The sequence below is a fragment of the Coccidioides immitis genome (assembly GCF_000149335.2).
Source record: "Coccidioides immitis RS genomic scaffold supercont3.3, whole genome shotgun sequence".
Taxonomy (NCBI): Eukaryota; Fungi; Ascomycota; class Eurotiomycetes; order Onygenales; family Onygenaceae; genus Coccidioides; species Coccidioides immitis.
Genome location: NW_004504308.1, coordinates 58,376 through 71,624, shown reverse-complemented (window position 1 = coordinate 71,624; position 13,249 = coordinate 58,376). Strand labels below are relative to the sequence as shown.

The following is a 13,249-nucleotide window of genomic DNA, read 5'->3' as shown; positions in this document are numbered from 1 at the left end:
TGCTTAGGATGAGTGCAAGCACTTAAAGTCACCTCACTCTGCCTGAGCTCGCTTCCAGAGAGGCTCCTCACTCAACCCGTATGCCTTCCCCCCCTTTCCAAGCATCAAAAGGCCCGCCAGAAAGCTCCCTTTCCTGAACCCGTTGCTCAACCTTGAATTGTCTTTTGTCGGCTGCGATCCTCCTGCTGATCGCTCCCTTCTGGGATACCTTGTCTAATAGAATCTGAGAAAAAAGAAAAAAGGCCACATCACCCAGAGACAGTCTACTTCGCCGTTCTCGTCATGGCCAATCGTATGAACCGAGCTTCGCGACTCCCTCGATTTCTCATGAGCAATGCAGTCAGCGAGCGCGATGGGCCCGATTGGATGGATGGCATTGCGACCCTCGACTTCGACTCCTTCCCGCCTTTCGAGCATGTAATCCCCGAACCGCTGCTGGCGGCAACTAATCTGCCTCCATATTACCGCTTGCTGTGCGATGAGCAGGTAACTGCGCTTTTGTCTTGGGCTTCAAAGGGAAATATCTCCAAAGAATTGTTGGGATTGTACTGGCCGGGGGATTTCAACGGTGATGGCAAAGTGAAGCGCAACCGCCGTCCCTGGAGATACGGGGACAACAAGAGCCTTGCCGCGAGGCCAGTTTACTGGACTTTTCAAAGTTCCGGAAGACCAATGCAAGGAATGAAGCTGCTGTCGCCCACCGAGCACGAGGAAAACGAGGATAAAAAAAGAAAGGCAGAAGGCCCCGATGGCAAGAGACCTTCCAAGCTAGTCCTGCTCCGCGATGAGCGGGATAGCGAAAAGATAGTTGAACTCCAGTACGAAGTCGACCAGCTGCAGGCTGCCCTGAAACGCTCCCAGGCAAAACAGCAAGGGCTACTTTCGCAGATGGACCAAATCGAAACTGCAATGTCGGTGCGCTCGGAACTCGTCACAAACGCGATAGTCAACTATCACTTGTCCGTAGCCAACCTTCAGATCCTCTCTCCTGCGATCTCTTCTCTCGTGGATGAAACCGTCTCTGCGGATGATATCGCCGAGGCTGCTGGGGGCCATGCTACCCTTGATCATCGAGTTCGAGTGGTGAAGGAAGTGGCAAAGCGGCTTAAGATACCGGTAAACATTCTCCCTGGTGATATGGACGGGGAAGAAGTAGATAATGCTCCTCTTAACGCCCTCTATCGCACCTAAATGATAGGAGAGCTTTGCAGGGAGGGTCCATTAGCTTGTGAATCTTAGATAGGATTGTTGATGTGCTGAAATACATAGGGCGGTTGTGCCTGCTTAACACAAAGGAGTGAGAGGGGGCTGTTTGGTACGTCCTTAGGGTTGCTTCGGAATTTTAAGGATGAATGGGCTTGACATTAAAGGATTGGTGTCCTGGTTTCTTTGGACTGCCGGAAGGAGAGATATTGATGGCTGAACTGGCGAGCATAAGCAACCTGGATCTGTAGCTCTTTTAAGACGATAAGATCGATCCTGAACAATGTCCAGAAAATTTGAGCAGCATAAGCTCACAATTGTTCCTTACCCAAGGCGGGTCCTGAAAAACATCCGTAGAAAAAAGGGCGTTGATCCCCAACAGAGCCGGATTGTTCGCAAGGCTTTATGCTCGCCCTTAACAAGGACCCTTCTCTGTTGTCTGTATCCTCACATGGTAAGGGTGATCAGATATTGACCGTCTTGCGTGGGATGTTATTCTCCCCTCGTACCACCCCATTCCCCTCCCTAACTACTGATCTAAATGCAACCTCGAGATGGCCCGAAGCGACGAAGCAGAATGGTGGTTTAACGCCGTGTACGCAGCTATCCAGCAGATCCCTCGTGGCAAAGTTACTTCTTATGGGCATATTGCTCGTTTGCTCGGGGAGCGTAAGTTACATGATTATCTATTTTACTTGACCAGCGCAATTCTGACGATCCTAAAGCCCAACGATCGCGCCAGGTTGGCGTGTGTTTGAAGCATCTTCCATCTGAGAATAATGAAGAGGACGGGCCACGCCATTTCTATCACGATGGCAACGTTCCATGGCAGAGAGTGATTAATGCAAAAGGGATGATCTCGCATCGGTATGTGTCCTCGAGTCAGACTGTCCTTGGAGGCTTACTCCAGGCAGCATCACACGCTCTGACTCAACAATGTCCATCGCTTGCCGTTGACGATCCGTATGAACTGGGGCCATTCGTCCTCTGACTCACTTTTTGAACGAATAGAGGACCCGGCTCAGCTGCGCGCCAAGCAGCCGCTCTCGAAGTTGAGGGGGTGACGGTTACGGCGGATAGTATGGGCGAGTTTTACGTTGATTTCAGCGAGTTTGGATGGTTCCCGGATCACCTCCCAGGGGAAGAGACCAGCGACGAAGAGCAAGGCGGCAATGAGAGCTGAGTGAATCTGGAGCGCGGGAGAGCTTACTATTCAATGTGGTTGCCCCGAAGTGGGCATGCGCATTGATGCATCAATTGACTTGCAATAATAGGGTTTAGTTATATATGCTCGCTAGGTGGTTTACTGAGTCGACTTTTGTCGGCTTTCTGTCAGAGGACCCATCCGAGGAGAGAAACCGTTGCAAGAAGAGCTGATTATCTTGTTTTTGATAACGAGTTACTTACCAGTGAGAGCTATCATGTGCGACCATTTGAGTGAAGCAACTATCCTGGATCACTCCATCTGTGGTACAGAGCAGTTGCTGGTTATTGGTTAGCTAATTACGGAGTACAGAGTAGAGGGTTGTAGTGACATGATTAACTAGTGACATGATGGTCAATGCTTCGTTCGCAGCATTCCCAAAAGACATTTTAGGATAGATTCAATATTCTTCCCTCCATGGGAGAAGAGCGAGTAGGGGATCTCAGATACGGACTCGGCACTCTCGACACTCCAGGACTAAACGCTAAAGGTCTGATTAAAGAAGTTTGGGAGTTTGTGTCACAACGGTTAACTATCAACCGCAAGGCTGGGGACACGCCGAGCCTGGCGTGAGAGGAGTTGCGCGAACTGTCAACTACCGAAGACAATTAATACCCAAGCCTAACCCCATGCGAAGTGTTTTCGAAAGACTTAGGCTGCCCGGCCTCCCCAGCAGGAGGAGGAGGGAAAGCCGTGAGCAGCTGTCTCGTTTTCCGTTGCTCTCGCTCCCGCCCGAAATTCGCGAGGAGGTTTACCGATTCTACTTCGGCCCAGAAGCCATCCACCTGGCCAGTGATCAGGGAAGAATCACCAGCTATCGATGCAAGCAAACGGATCCATCCCCCGTCTCGGATTGTTGCACGCGACCGTATTGTATTGCTTACTTCCAAGCTGCCGCCAGTGAGAACGATAGGAATTCGCGAGTAAACACCGCTCTGCTCTACACATGCAGGCAGATATACCGTGAAGCCTCAGCAATGCTTTACAGGTCGGTGATTTTCCAGACCAATGCGATGGTCACCTGGGTTCTCTTTGCTGGAATGATATCACCCGGGCATCTGGCAATGGTTAAAGGGCTGCGGGCTTGTTGGATAGCTTTACCGTGCTTGACCATGGCGCCCATCCCACCCAACGACCCCAGATACCCTGAATATGAACACTACACAGTCTTCATGGATGGGCATTTTCGAGAGTTTTGGGAAATCCTCGGCAGCAGAATGTCGGGTCTACAGGATCTGGGCTTTGTGATGGACTATACTGGACAGTTTTTGTCTCGGGCAGTGACGGCAGAATGGCACCGCCAGCTTACAAAGGTGACGGGCTTAAAGAGGCTCGACCTCCAGATCTGGGATACTTTTGGCGGTGCACAATGGCAGACCGGAAGGGATGAGGCCAAGGCAGCGGCGGAGATGGAGGTTCTGATGGAGTACCTGAAGAAACGAATGTGCTCGAGAGCTCGCTGTGAAGTGTCGTCGTAACAGGTGCAACTTGGGATCGAGGAAATCGGCCTTGCCAGGTAAGACCGTAGAGTTGGCCACTGGGCGTCACCTCAAGGGCGATCGACGATGGCTCTTGGGGGAGGGAATTAGGGTGGTCTTCTTTTGGGGCAACCATACATGGCTGTTCTGAATACCGGTCCTGCGGGAAATCGACCGATAGCCACGTCCCTCGGCTGTCGATCGTCGGGTGAGCTGAGGCCATGCATCGGGAGATATCTCTGGGACGTCTTCGGGTTGTGGCGGGAAGTGGTTACATCGCCGCAGCCAATGACCGGATAGAAAAGTTGACGTGGAGGGCTCGGATGCTTCCTTTGCTGATTTGTAAATAGCGAGATGGAGATGGCTGGTTAAGTTAGTATGGAAGTGGGATGGTTTGTCAGCGTGGATGAGCGCCCGGCTGGTGAGGAATATCGAGCGCAGAACCACTCGGGTAGTAAGTACTGGGCATGAAGTTCGAGCGTTGCATATTCCATGCAGATGCAGGTCTGAAACTTGGTTCGCATAACACTCACACCTTGAGAGATCCGGACAACAGTGAACGCGACCGCCAGGCCAACCAACCACAGGAGCGTCCTGGAAGGGGAGGGAACAGAGCTGAGCCAAGCCTCGCGTTTGCACGGGAGAGCATTTCCCACGCAGACAGGTGTTTATCGCTCTCTGCTGGTGGACGTGATAAACATGTATGTACTCGATGTTCCACGGGCGAGTCCGACGCCTTCTCTTGGAACTTCGAATAGGTTCGTTGGTGTTGGGGTTTTGGGGGAGTTCAGGAGCGTTTGCGTCCGCAGGATGGGTCTGAAGCATCACCGGGTCATTCTTGCGGCCTGGAAACACACGATGTAGCTCGGCAGTCTCCAAGGCAGCATCATCCAGCTCGAGACTGCATCCGTTGCCCGCTGCTGGTTGTGGTCGTTCGTTCGTTGCGATTGGCCCGTAATGTTTCCGCCCCCTTGAGCTGGGTTCTATATCGAAGGTCCCTCCCCTCCCTCACGGAGTCCTCCGGAGGTACTTCGAACAATCCAACGCCGTAATTACCACTGTATTTGTTTTGTTTCGTCCAAGAGCGAGCCACGTCGATGACTCAGCCAGGCACCGCCCCCGCTAAACACTGAAAGCGGCTACTAGAGTGCCTTGGCCACACACCCCCACTACGCTAAACCAGTTACGGTCGCTGATGTGGAGCAGGTGACTCAATTTGGATGACTAACAAACCTTATACTGCGATGACGTAATGCCTCGTGCGGGTGTTTCCAAGAAAGGGGAGTACATTGGAGGTACCTGCGTGTTCCAGTGCAGTCTTGCCGCAGCCCGCCGCAGCCTGGAAGGTACCCCGGGAGGGACACCCAGGTTTTAAACACAAACCACCTTGGAAAAGACGCAAGACGCCGGCCTCCCTTCCACCCCCCCGGGGCACAGGCACCACTCCGTCCCGGCAGCCGGCAACAGGCAGGGCATGCGGCCGAACGACAGGCGCAGACCTCCCGAGACACATCCCCCTTGTGACTCTTGATTACCATTTATTTATTCTTGTCCGTGTCTCTTCCGCTCGAGACCCCAGGGCTAGTTTACCTATCACGCACTAGACCGGCCAACTGACTCACTCACTCACTCTCTCACACACCTTATCAGCCAGTCAACCTTGCTATTGGTTTGATATTTATGTGTGTGTATACATATATATAAACCATCCTCTGCCCTGACCCGGAGTCTTCTGTCTTTCCCCTCCCCAGGCCACAGATAGCCCGGAGCATCTCATTCACCTCACCACATTCTGCAATCCCCACACCCGTGGTCCCTCTCTCTCTCTCTCACATTCACACACACATTTCTCTCTCTCTCTCTCTCTCTCTCTCTCTCTCTTGCTTAGTTCCACCCCTCCCTCTGATCTCGCTCGTTCACCGCCTTCCTTCAGCTCGTGCAAGTCCCAAGCAACGATATTATGGCTGGCTCTACACTCATTCTTCCTACCACAGACGTCCGGTACACCGCCACTCAATCCAAGAGAGACCACGACCAAAAGGCGAAATGGGCACGTGGCTCACGTCCCGGCATGGGCCAGCCGTGGGAAGGCTATACCACTGTACGACCGGTGTTGCCTCTCGCAAAATCGTTAGTTGATCCCCTCGCCCTGCTCACCCCTTTCTGCCTCTACTCTGGCCGATTCCATCGAAAGCTGATATCTTTTTGTTTTCCCCTCTGCGGTAATAGCAAGGTGGATCGAAAAGCCCACATCGTCACTCTCAAGCGTCAGGCCATCCCATCCAAGAATCCTCGGTCGCACCTTCGTTCTGTCTACTACGAGGATATGAGGGAGGCTAGCGATCTTTCGGACACCCTCGACGATAAGGGCTCTGGCCCTAGCCCAAGCTCTCCAGCCGGTGATGTCGATGTCTTTTATTCCTTCGACGCTAGAACCGGACCTCGAGCAGGTGAACACCTCCTGTCAGTGGCTCTAGAGAGGGCGGTCGAGCGGTTTGAGACCAAGGAAACGGAGAAACTTGTCCGGGAATATGACTTCGTAGACGAACGCGAATCAACCGATGGTGGATATGCCGCAAACGACGATGACTATGAGTTCATAGATCGCGCCACACTTTGATCAGGCCGCTCTACGGTTTCACTTAGTTCCTTTTGCTTCCGTTTTTCCCAGTACGTGCTGAGAATGGTTTCTTCTTCAGCATTTGTTTCCTTCCTTTAAATAGACCTGCTAGTTTGACGGCATGGCATGGATTGGCGACTACCTTCAGATCAGGAGCATTGTTGCATTTTCTTTCTTTTTTTTTTTCCATTAGTTGTGTACTATGGGTCAAGGATCAAGAGAGGAGTGCTTTGGCGAATTGGGCGCTTCTTGAGGACTTGAAACTTGTATCATTATTCCGGTTGGAATTTTCCTTGAGTTTGGGCAGTTTTGTACATATCTTTCTCTCCTTGGTATAGGTACTCCGCTGGGGATTGTTCCTTTGGGATGGCTTAGGAATACGTTCCTCAGCCTACACAGTTGTATGGACCATAATACCCGGTGTCATATTGAGCCGACGACCTAGCAGTTTATATATGAGCCCTATTCTTATACACTTCCGAGAATTTGTAGTTGCGTGTTCGGTTGTGCGTGTGCGGATGTTGCGTGTAAACTAGATAGACCTCGGCTGGAAATTCGTAAAACCGTCAGCCTTTAATGTAGAGGTGAATAGGGCGGTATCGGGCTGCTCCACACGAGGATAGATAACGAGGTAAATTCGCCAGGGTAGTTTTCTACACGACCATACCCTTGACTGTAGGATCGGCGAAGCATTCCATGCGCGGTTTCTGCCTGATCAGCTCCCCCACATGTTTAACGCAGTCAAGTTCGCCCCAGCGACTTATGCTAGTACGGAAGGATGTCCAATCCTTTCTCAACTGATTGTCACCGTTCAGGTTAGCCGCATGTATACGAAGGGAAAGATATGATCACACATACCCATGACCTTATCCCACCTCATTCTTCCCTCAAAGTCTCCGCTCTCATCTCTCATGATCCACAGATCTTCTAAAAACGCTCTTGCGCTCCTAACATTTCCCATTCCGTACTGAGACTCAATTCTGGAGAGGAGGGTTCGGACGTCATCACGGTCCGCGGCATCACACGCCTCGCATCCCGCAGCAAACAGTGGTTGTAGAACAGCCACGCCCGGACACGGCTCGTGTAGGAAGTGTATGGCTGATACTCGATGGATGATCTGCTGCACAGACTTCTGCACTAAAGTGCTCGAAGAAGGGAGATTTAGGACGCGCCTGTAGAGATGAAGGAGAGCGACGTGATGGTAAGTTTCATCGACAGCTGCAAAGTCAATTCGGTGGAGACTGGACAGGGAGGCGTCGATCGTTGGGCGAAATCGTGGCTCATGAGAGGCAAGCATGGAGCTGATGTTCTCTATCATTCTGAAGCATCGTTCGCGAATTATGTCATTGGGAATGCTCGAAATATCGTCAGTACCTGTCGGACATTGCTGCTCTCCGCTCAGTCCAGATTCGACAGCGAGGAGGTTAATGTCACCGAAGATGGGTATAAGCGCCGTAGAAAATCCGGTGAGATCGTCGATCTCATCATTACCTATCAAGCGCCGTAGCTGAAGGACTGTTCGCGATCCCGGAGAGATAACCAAATTCCCGCTCAATAGAGTAATGGTTTCTATAGAAAGATACCAGCGCCAAAGCAATAGAGTAGCCTCTGACAGCGAGGACCCGGAATTCCTGGCATTTTGCAAATGCTCGGCTATTATCGCCGCCGTTCCATGTAAATGTGATCTCCACGAGCCTGGACTCCGACCGTCGGATACAATATCGGCGGTGCATAATGTTAGAGTGGTGGCAATAACTGCGTGATTCAATTCTTTTCTCGGCTGCGCCAAAGCGGCCTGAAGCTGCCGCAAACTTGTAAACTTAAGCCAGTCGAGCTGCGTGATGCTCTGATCCATACCCAAGCATATTCGATGCGTTGCTGCGAGACTTAATAGGGCGACAAATAAGTGGGATGTCTGAAGGGCCATAGGGATAAGTACAGAGCAATATGTACGCTGGATCATTGGATGGCAAGACAGAGAGAGGGTTGTGCAAGACATAAAATGGTCCAAAAGGAACCGATACGCAGGTGGGATCCATTGCAATTCGTACGGGTTTCGTGGAATGACGCTGTTCGGAGCTTGGTTAACTCTCTGGGGGCGCAAAGGGAACACAGCTGCTGAAAGTGAGCACTCGGCTTCCGTCCGGTCGAAATTAATGGTGTCTCCAGTGTAGCTGGAATCTGTATCATCGCGACAACAGACGTTAGCAAACAGCGTCGAGTCGCTTCAAGACAGTTGGTATACGTGCCACTGGACAGCTGCTGCGGCACAGAAGCAGGTTTGGAGGGCTTTCCAGAGCCATAGACGAAAGCTCCCTTGTCACCTAGCCGACGAATTTAGTTAGCTAAATCGCCCACTGGCGGGGGGTGTGTTGTTTCAGTCGTCGATCTGGGTTTCGCACCAGAGGTTGGATTAAAGGGAACTTGAACCAGCCCAGGGTCGTTTCGAAGGCATTCGCCGAATCGCGATTTGGAAAAAGGTCGACCGCCCCATGTAAGGCGCAGAGTGTAGACACATTGCCTACCGGAGCGTAGGCAGCCTGAGCAGGTGGGCTTTCGCTCGTCACACTTGCGGTGTCTCTGACGGCATTCTGTGCAGCCGGAGCGGGAACGACGTTTGGGTCGCGATGGAGTTGCTTCCATGGAAATATCTAGGAGCCTGGTTTAAGAGCAAATGAGATTGGGTCCTCTTTATGCCTTCGCTTCTTACGACATTGTGATCTCTCAATAAGTTCAGAGTAGTTAATGTTCGGCTCGGAGTTGCGGCGGGGAAGATTTTCAGTGACCGCCAAGCGCTTCCACTCTCTCGAACCGGCCGGCCGTCTTGGAAAAGCAGCGCCCACGGAAGTATTATACAAGCCACTCTTGTGAGTTACAGCGCTGTTCGAAATAGTAGGCGATGGCTCTACAAGGCACATCCTTACCGTGGCTCCAGAGACACAGTCAAACCATCAACGCCCAGTTTACACCGTAATCATGTATAGGTCCTTTGAATTATGGCCTGAGAACATGGGCACCCGGGACAAAGGGCCTTCGTAGATATTGATATCAAACCCAAAAGGACTCATAGCATACTAACTACTAAGCAGTCAAAATTTGATCTTCCTCTGTATTGGCCCCAGCAACTGGGTCCTCACAGCACCGGATCGCTCTCGCGAGGGGTGGAATATGCACTTTGGAATGAGAGACAAGGGGGAAAAAAGAAAGGTCAAAAAGAAAGGGAAAGGAATGAGGTGTACTAGACGCTAGGAATATAACAGTTAGCATGAAATTCACTCATATCAACACCCAACCCTCCAATAACAATAATCTTAAAAACGTATGCCGTCGCCGGGGGGGAAAGGGGGGGGGGTGGTGCCATAAAGGCGTGGCCCAAGCTGGAGAGTTCGATGTCAGGCCCGTTTGATTTTAGGTGCTTTCACCAGAGAAATGCATACCTGGTCTTCAGATTGAATCTGGACTCAACAGATAATAAGCGTCCCTTCCAACTCTAGGACCTTGAATCAGCCCCCGCCCTATGGCTGGTAGCCAGGAGCTTGTGGTTTAGGTATTTTTTGAGGCTTCTTGCATCAATTTGTGAACACGAGATGCAGTTTGGAGCACAGAATCTGACCGCTGCAATGCACCCTTGGCCAAGCTTCTGATTTCTTCTGACTTATATACATCCAAACTATCTGATTGTGGAGCATCTTGCGTTGTGTTGATATCGACAGCCTTAGAGACGGATGATACACTTTCATCAAGGTCGTGGGCGCAATCCAATAGTAGTTTCTGAAACTCAATGGCAAGAACTAATTCCATTGGAACCTTTGTAGTGGGAACAAAAGATCCAATACGTAGCCTATGACAGGGAGATGGCGATCCAGTTGCCTTAGGGTTGCATTTCCCATTCTCAACGGACCTTTTGAGGTGTTGAAACACGAGATCCCACATATCGAGAGTGCGGTGGTGACAGGACAGCAGCTGATGCAAAGAGGCCTGATCTATTGTTCTCCTGGACATGTGTGGCGTGGTGGAAGGTATCTTTGAAGAAAATGACTGGATTTGCTTGAGGACAGGGGGATACAGATCGATGAGGTTCTGCGTTAGTTCAAACATTTTAACAATCGCAAACAAGGTCCCATGACCCGTTGGCGACTCTGCAGCAGCAGCAGCAAGCACCCTATCATAAGCACCTTTGTCGTCATGGATAGATAACGGTGGTAGGGACACCCAATTATCTTCCAGGTTAACGAACAGGTTTGCCAACTGATGACCTAGCCTTTCTGGGGTGATATGTCCAGTCCTATTGGTATTTTGTGAAGTGCGACGTTGAGATTGATAAAGAGTTGCTGAATGCTCAGTGACCGGCCAAATAGATGGGCTTAGGCAGTTAAAATCGAAGCTGCTTAACCATTCGTCATTGTGCACAGCGTAGCCAGGAAGCAACTGGTTAGGAACCGTTTCCTGGGCAGGAAAGGCGGTGCAAGGGCTATTAGCAGAGACCCGCTGACCAGAGTCCGAAGTCTGAGCCAAGAAATCGCTTGGGCCTGGACGAGACGGCCCTCCCGTGCCCGTGCTTGGGTTGCATGGAGTGTGTGGCTGATGGAAGATGCGGTCCGGGTGGCATCGATGATCCACGGTTGGCAAGAGAGTCTCATCGAGAAGGTTCAGGAAAGCCGACGGGTCTGCAGCCTGACAACTTTGAAGCTGTAGGGCTGGAGGAGGTTCCCTGGTTGCACCTTGTTCTCGCTCCCTTGTTTGGGGTCGGAGTCCACGCATGGAGGGGCTGAATACGCAGGAAGCAGATGCCCTGATACATCGAGTGCAAACCTCGCTCCCTGCAACTTTGGAGCACCGTAATTTCAAGGAATTGCAGCGGTCGCAAGCCAGCCGTTTCCGCCTGGGAGCATGAGAAGCCATGCTCGCTTCCGCCGGGGCTTGTGAATATTAGCACATTAATGATGATGGCTGGGAGAAAAGGGACTTGCTAAAACTATTTACTGAGCCCAGGTCACCCCCTGAACAACAAACTCAGTTTTTATGGGCTAATTACACCATTTGTGGCACATTGACAAGATGAGATGATAGGAATATCAATCGATGGAAGAAGATCACACGAGGCTGACGTTTGGTAATAACTAAGTAGTCGCCAAGTGCCAAGCTTTTAGTTAACAAATTAACACCTGGACATTTCCCTCCTAATCATTCAGCTTTTCTGCGGCAAAGCCCTCCGCAGCAAGGCCTCGATGTCTGTGAACTCGTAATCCGGCATGATCTTGTTCCAGCTTGGCTCCACGTCGATATCTCCACGGACCCCGGCCATGAGGAATTCCGGAAATATCCGCCGCGCGACAGCCTCTTGCTGCTCGACGGGGATTTTCGGATGGCTGAGCGGCGGCACCCAAGGCAGATGTGCCTGCCCCTTCTCAAGGTCTTCCCGCTTTACGGTATGAATCGTCAATGACTCTCCTGATTCCGTTAGCTTCATCTTGTTCTTCTTCTTGTCCACTTTTCTTTTTTCTTTTCTTTTTCTTTTAAAAATCTGGCGAGGGTGAAAACCAGCAAGAGGACAATATACTTCATACCTAAGACATCTTCGACAAGCTTGATCAGATCTTTCATCTTGATCCTACTTCCAACCATACCGCCGATCTCCGGCCAATTTCCTTGATAGTCGATTGCTCGCGCGACAACTTTCGCCATGTCTTGAATGTCTGTGAAGACAAGCCAGTCTGCTCCATCATCCACCTGGATAGCTTGCTTCTCTTTTACACTCAGAAAAAGCGGTGTAATGTGCAGGTACCGGGTTGTCTTATATGGGTATGCCAAGTAATTCATGAAGAGCCCTGGTTGAAACAAGCAATATTCCAGCACTTGCCTGTCGGCATTTATGTCTTGAAGATATCTGTGGACCTCCCTCTTGAACTCTTGGCCTGGCAGGTATGCATCGCTCCGCCTGTTTATCGAAGATGGTGAGCGCTGTGTAAGTGTCTCAGGGAGGAGTTTTACCCACTGGCCCCACTCGCTTGGTGCAAATCTTCTGACCCCAGCGGCTATACATGCGTCGATGAGTGCCTTTTGCGTCTTGCTTTCAGGGTCATTGCTGACAAAGGACAAGACCGTATTGACACCTTTCAGGGAATCGACGAGCTCATCTCGATTCTTATAATCAACCCTTTTCACAGCAATACCAGGGTTTGAGAACTCAGGCAGCTCAGCCTACAATCCCATAAATATATTAACGATTTATGAGCTGGATAAGATGTTCATTTTGGATTGGGGGAAAACGACATACCTTTCGCGAAAAGACGGTGATTTGATGTTTTCCCTGCGCTGCGAGTTCCTCGACGATTTCACGCCCGACGTCTAGTAGATAATGTTAACTGAGAATATTTGACGCTTGAGGGGAAATGTTGCAATTGTTTACTTCCTGCTCCTACTATCGCTATGTGGACCATTCTTTTAAATATAAATCAGGCAGTAATCAGACCTCGACACTTGCGGCAGAGGGGGGTTTATAAATCCGTGTCAATGAGCTTCAGTTCATAGACAGATGGTTTCGTCGCTGCAGGAAAAGGGTTTGTATCTTCATATATAGGCTTTTAGAACTCGGGGAGCTTGGGCCTCCCTGCCGATATGAGTTTCTGCCTTTGCTTCACCGAAGCACCCGCGAAGGCGACCTTGTTCAGCGCTCGTACTTAACTTACAGCCGATGCAAACAAATCGGGCAAACACGACGTCACCGAACGTCACCGAACGCCA

At 50.9% G+C, this 13,249-nt stretch overlaps 8 protein-coding genes across 8 annotated transcripts; 5 read left to right on the top strand and 3 right to left on the bottom strand.

The window, feature by feature from the left end:
* Nucleotides 1-57: 57 nt before the first annotated feature.
* Nucleotides 58-1,518, top strand: CIMG_08911 (uncharacterized protein). The gene is made up of 2 exons (XM_001241747.2): nt 58-78; nt 221-1,518. Exon 2 carries the CDS (start codon nt 283-285, stop codon nt 1,189-1,191), a length of 909 nt encoding a protein of 302 aa, XP_001241748.1. The 5' UTR covers nt 58-78; nt 221-282; the 3' UTR covers nt 1,192-1,518.
* Nucleotides 1,519-1,644: 126 nt separating this feature from the next.
* CIMG_08912 (MGMT family protein) lies at nt 1,645-2,567 on the top strand. The gene is made up of 3 exons (XM_001241748.2): nt 1,645-1,872; nt 1,929-2,070; nt 2,215-2,567. Exons 1-3 carry the CDS (start codon nt 1,758-1,760, stop codon nt 2,384-2,386), a joined length of 429 nt encoding a protein of 142 aa, XP_001241749.1. The 5' UTR covers nt 1,645-1,757; the 3' UTR covers nt 2,387-2,567.
* Nucleotides 2,568-2,824: 257 nt separating this feature from the next.
* On the top strand, nt 2,825-3,885 carry CIMG_08913 (uncharacterized protein; the record flags this gene model as incomplete). Its single annotated transcript, XM_001241749.2, has 2 exons — nt 2,825-2,897; nt 2,954-3,885. The coding sequence occupies 2 exons, from the start codon at nt 2,825-2,827 to the stop codon at nt 3,883-3,885; spliced, it is 1,005 nt and encodes a 334-aa protein (XP_001241750.2).
* A 378-nt stretch (nt 3,886-4,263) lies between these two features.
* CIMG_08914 (uncharacterized protein) lies at nt 4,264-4,937 on the top strand (the record flags this gene model as incomplete). Its single annotated transcript, XM_001241750.2, has 3 exons — nt 4,264-4,339; nt 4,390-4,586; nt 4,644-4,937. The coding sequence occupies 3 exons, from the start codon at nt 4,264-4,266 to the stop codon at nt 4,935-4,937; spliced, it is 567 nt and encodes a 188-aa protein (XP_001241751.2).
* A 768-nt stretch (nt 4,938-5,705) lies between these two features.
* Nucleotides 5,706-7,029, top strand: CIMG_08916 (uncharacterized protein). Its single transcript, XM_001241752.2, has 2 exons — nt 5,706-6,015; nt 6,115-7,029. The coding sequence occupies exons 1-2, from the start codon at nt 5,846-5,848 to the stop codon at nt 6,503-6,505; spliced, it is 561 nt and encodes a 186-aa protein (XP_001241753.1). The 5' UTR covers nt 5,706-5,845; the 3' UTR covers nt 6,506-7,029.
* Nucleotides 7,030-7,047: 18 nt separating this feature from the next.
* Nucleotides 7,048-9,423, bottom strand: CIMG_08917 (uncharacterized protein; the record flags this gene model as incomplete). The annotated part of the gene is made up of 5 exons (XM_001241753.2): nt 7,048-7,302; nt 7,364-8,686; nt 8,755-8,829; nt 8,908-9,156; nt 9,216-9,423. 5 exons carry the CDS (start codon nt 9,421-9,423, stop codon nt 7,271-7,273), a joined length of 1,887 nt encoding a protein of 628 aa, XP_001241754.2. The 3' UTR covers nt 7,048-7,270.
* Nucleotides 9,424-9,543: 120 nt separating this feature from the next.
* CIMG_08918 (uncharacterized protein) lies at nt 9,544-11,266 on the bottom strand (the record flags this gene model as incomplete). The annotated part of the gene is made up of 3 exons (XM_001241754.2): nt 9,544-9,882; nt 9,943-10,406; nt 10,437-11,266. 2 exons carry the CDS (start codon nt 11,264-11,266, stop codon nt 10,049-10,051), a joined length of 1,188 nt encoding a protein of 395 aa, XP_001241755.2. The 3' UTR covers nt 9,544-9,882; nt 9,943-10,048.
* A 427-nt stretch (nt 11,267-11,693) lies between these two features.
* Nucleotides 11,694-13,126, bottom strand: CIMG_08919 (uncharacterized protein; the record flags this gene model as incomplete). The annotated part of the gene is made up of 5 exons (XM_001241755.2): nt 12,915-13,126; nt 12,783-12,853; nt 12,501-12,706; nt 12,073-12,443; nt 11,694-11,956 (listed from the first exon to the last, which is right to left on the bottom strand). Exons 1-5 carry the CDS (start codon nt 12,943-12,945, stop codon nt 11,694-11,696), a joined length of 942 nt encoding a protein of 313 aa, XP_001241756.1. The 5' UTR covers nt 12,946-13,126.
* Nucleotides 13,127-13,249: the final 123 nt, after the last annotated feature.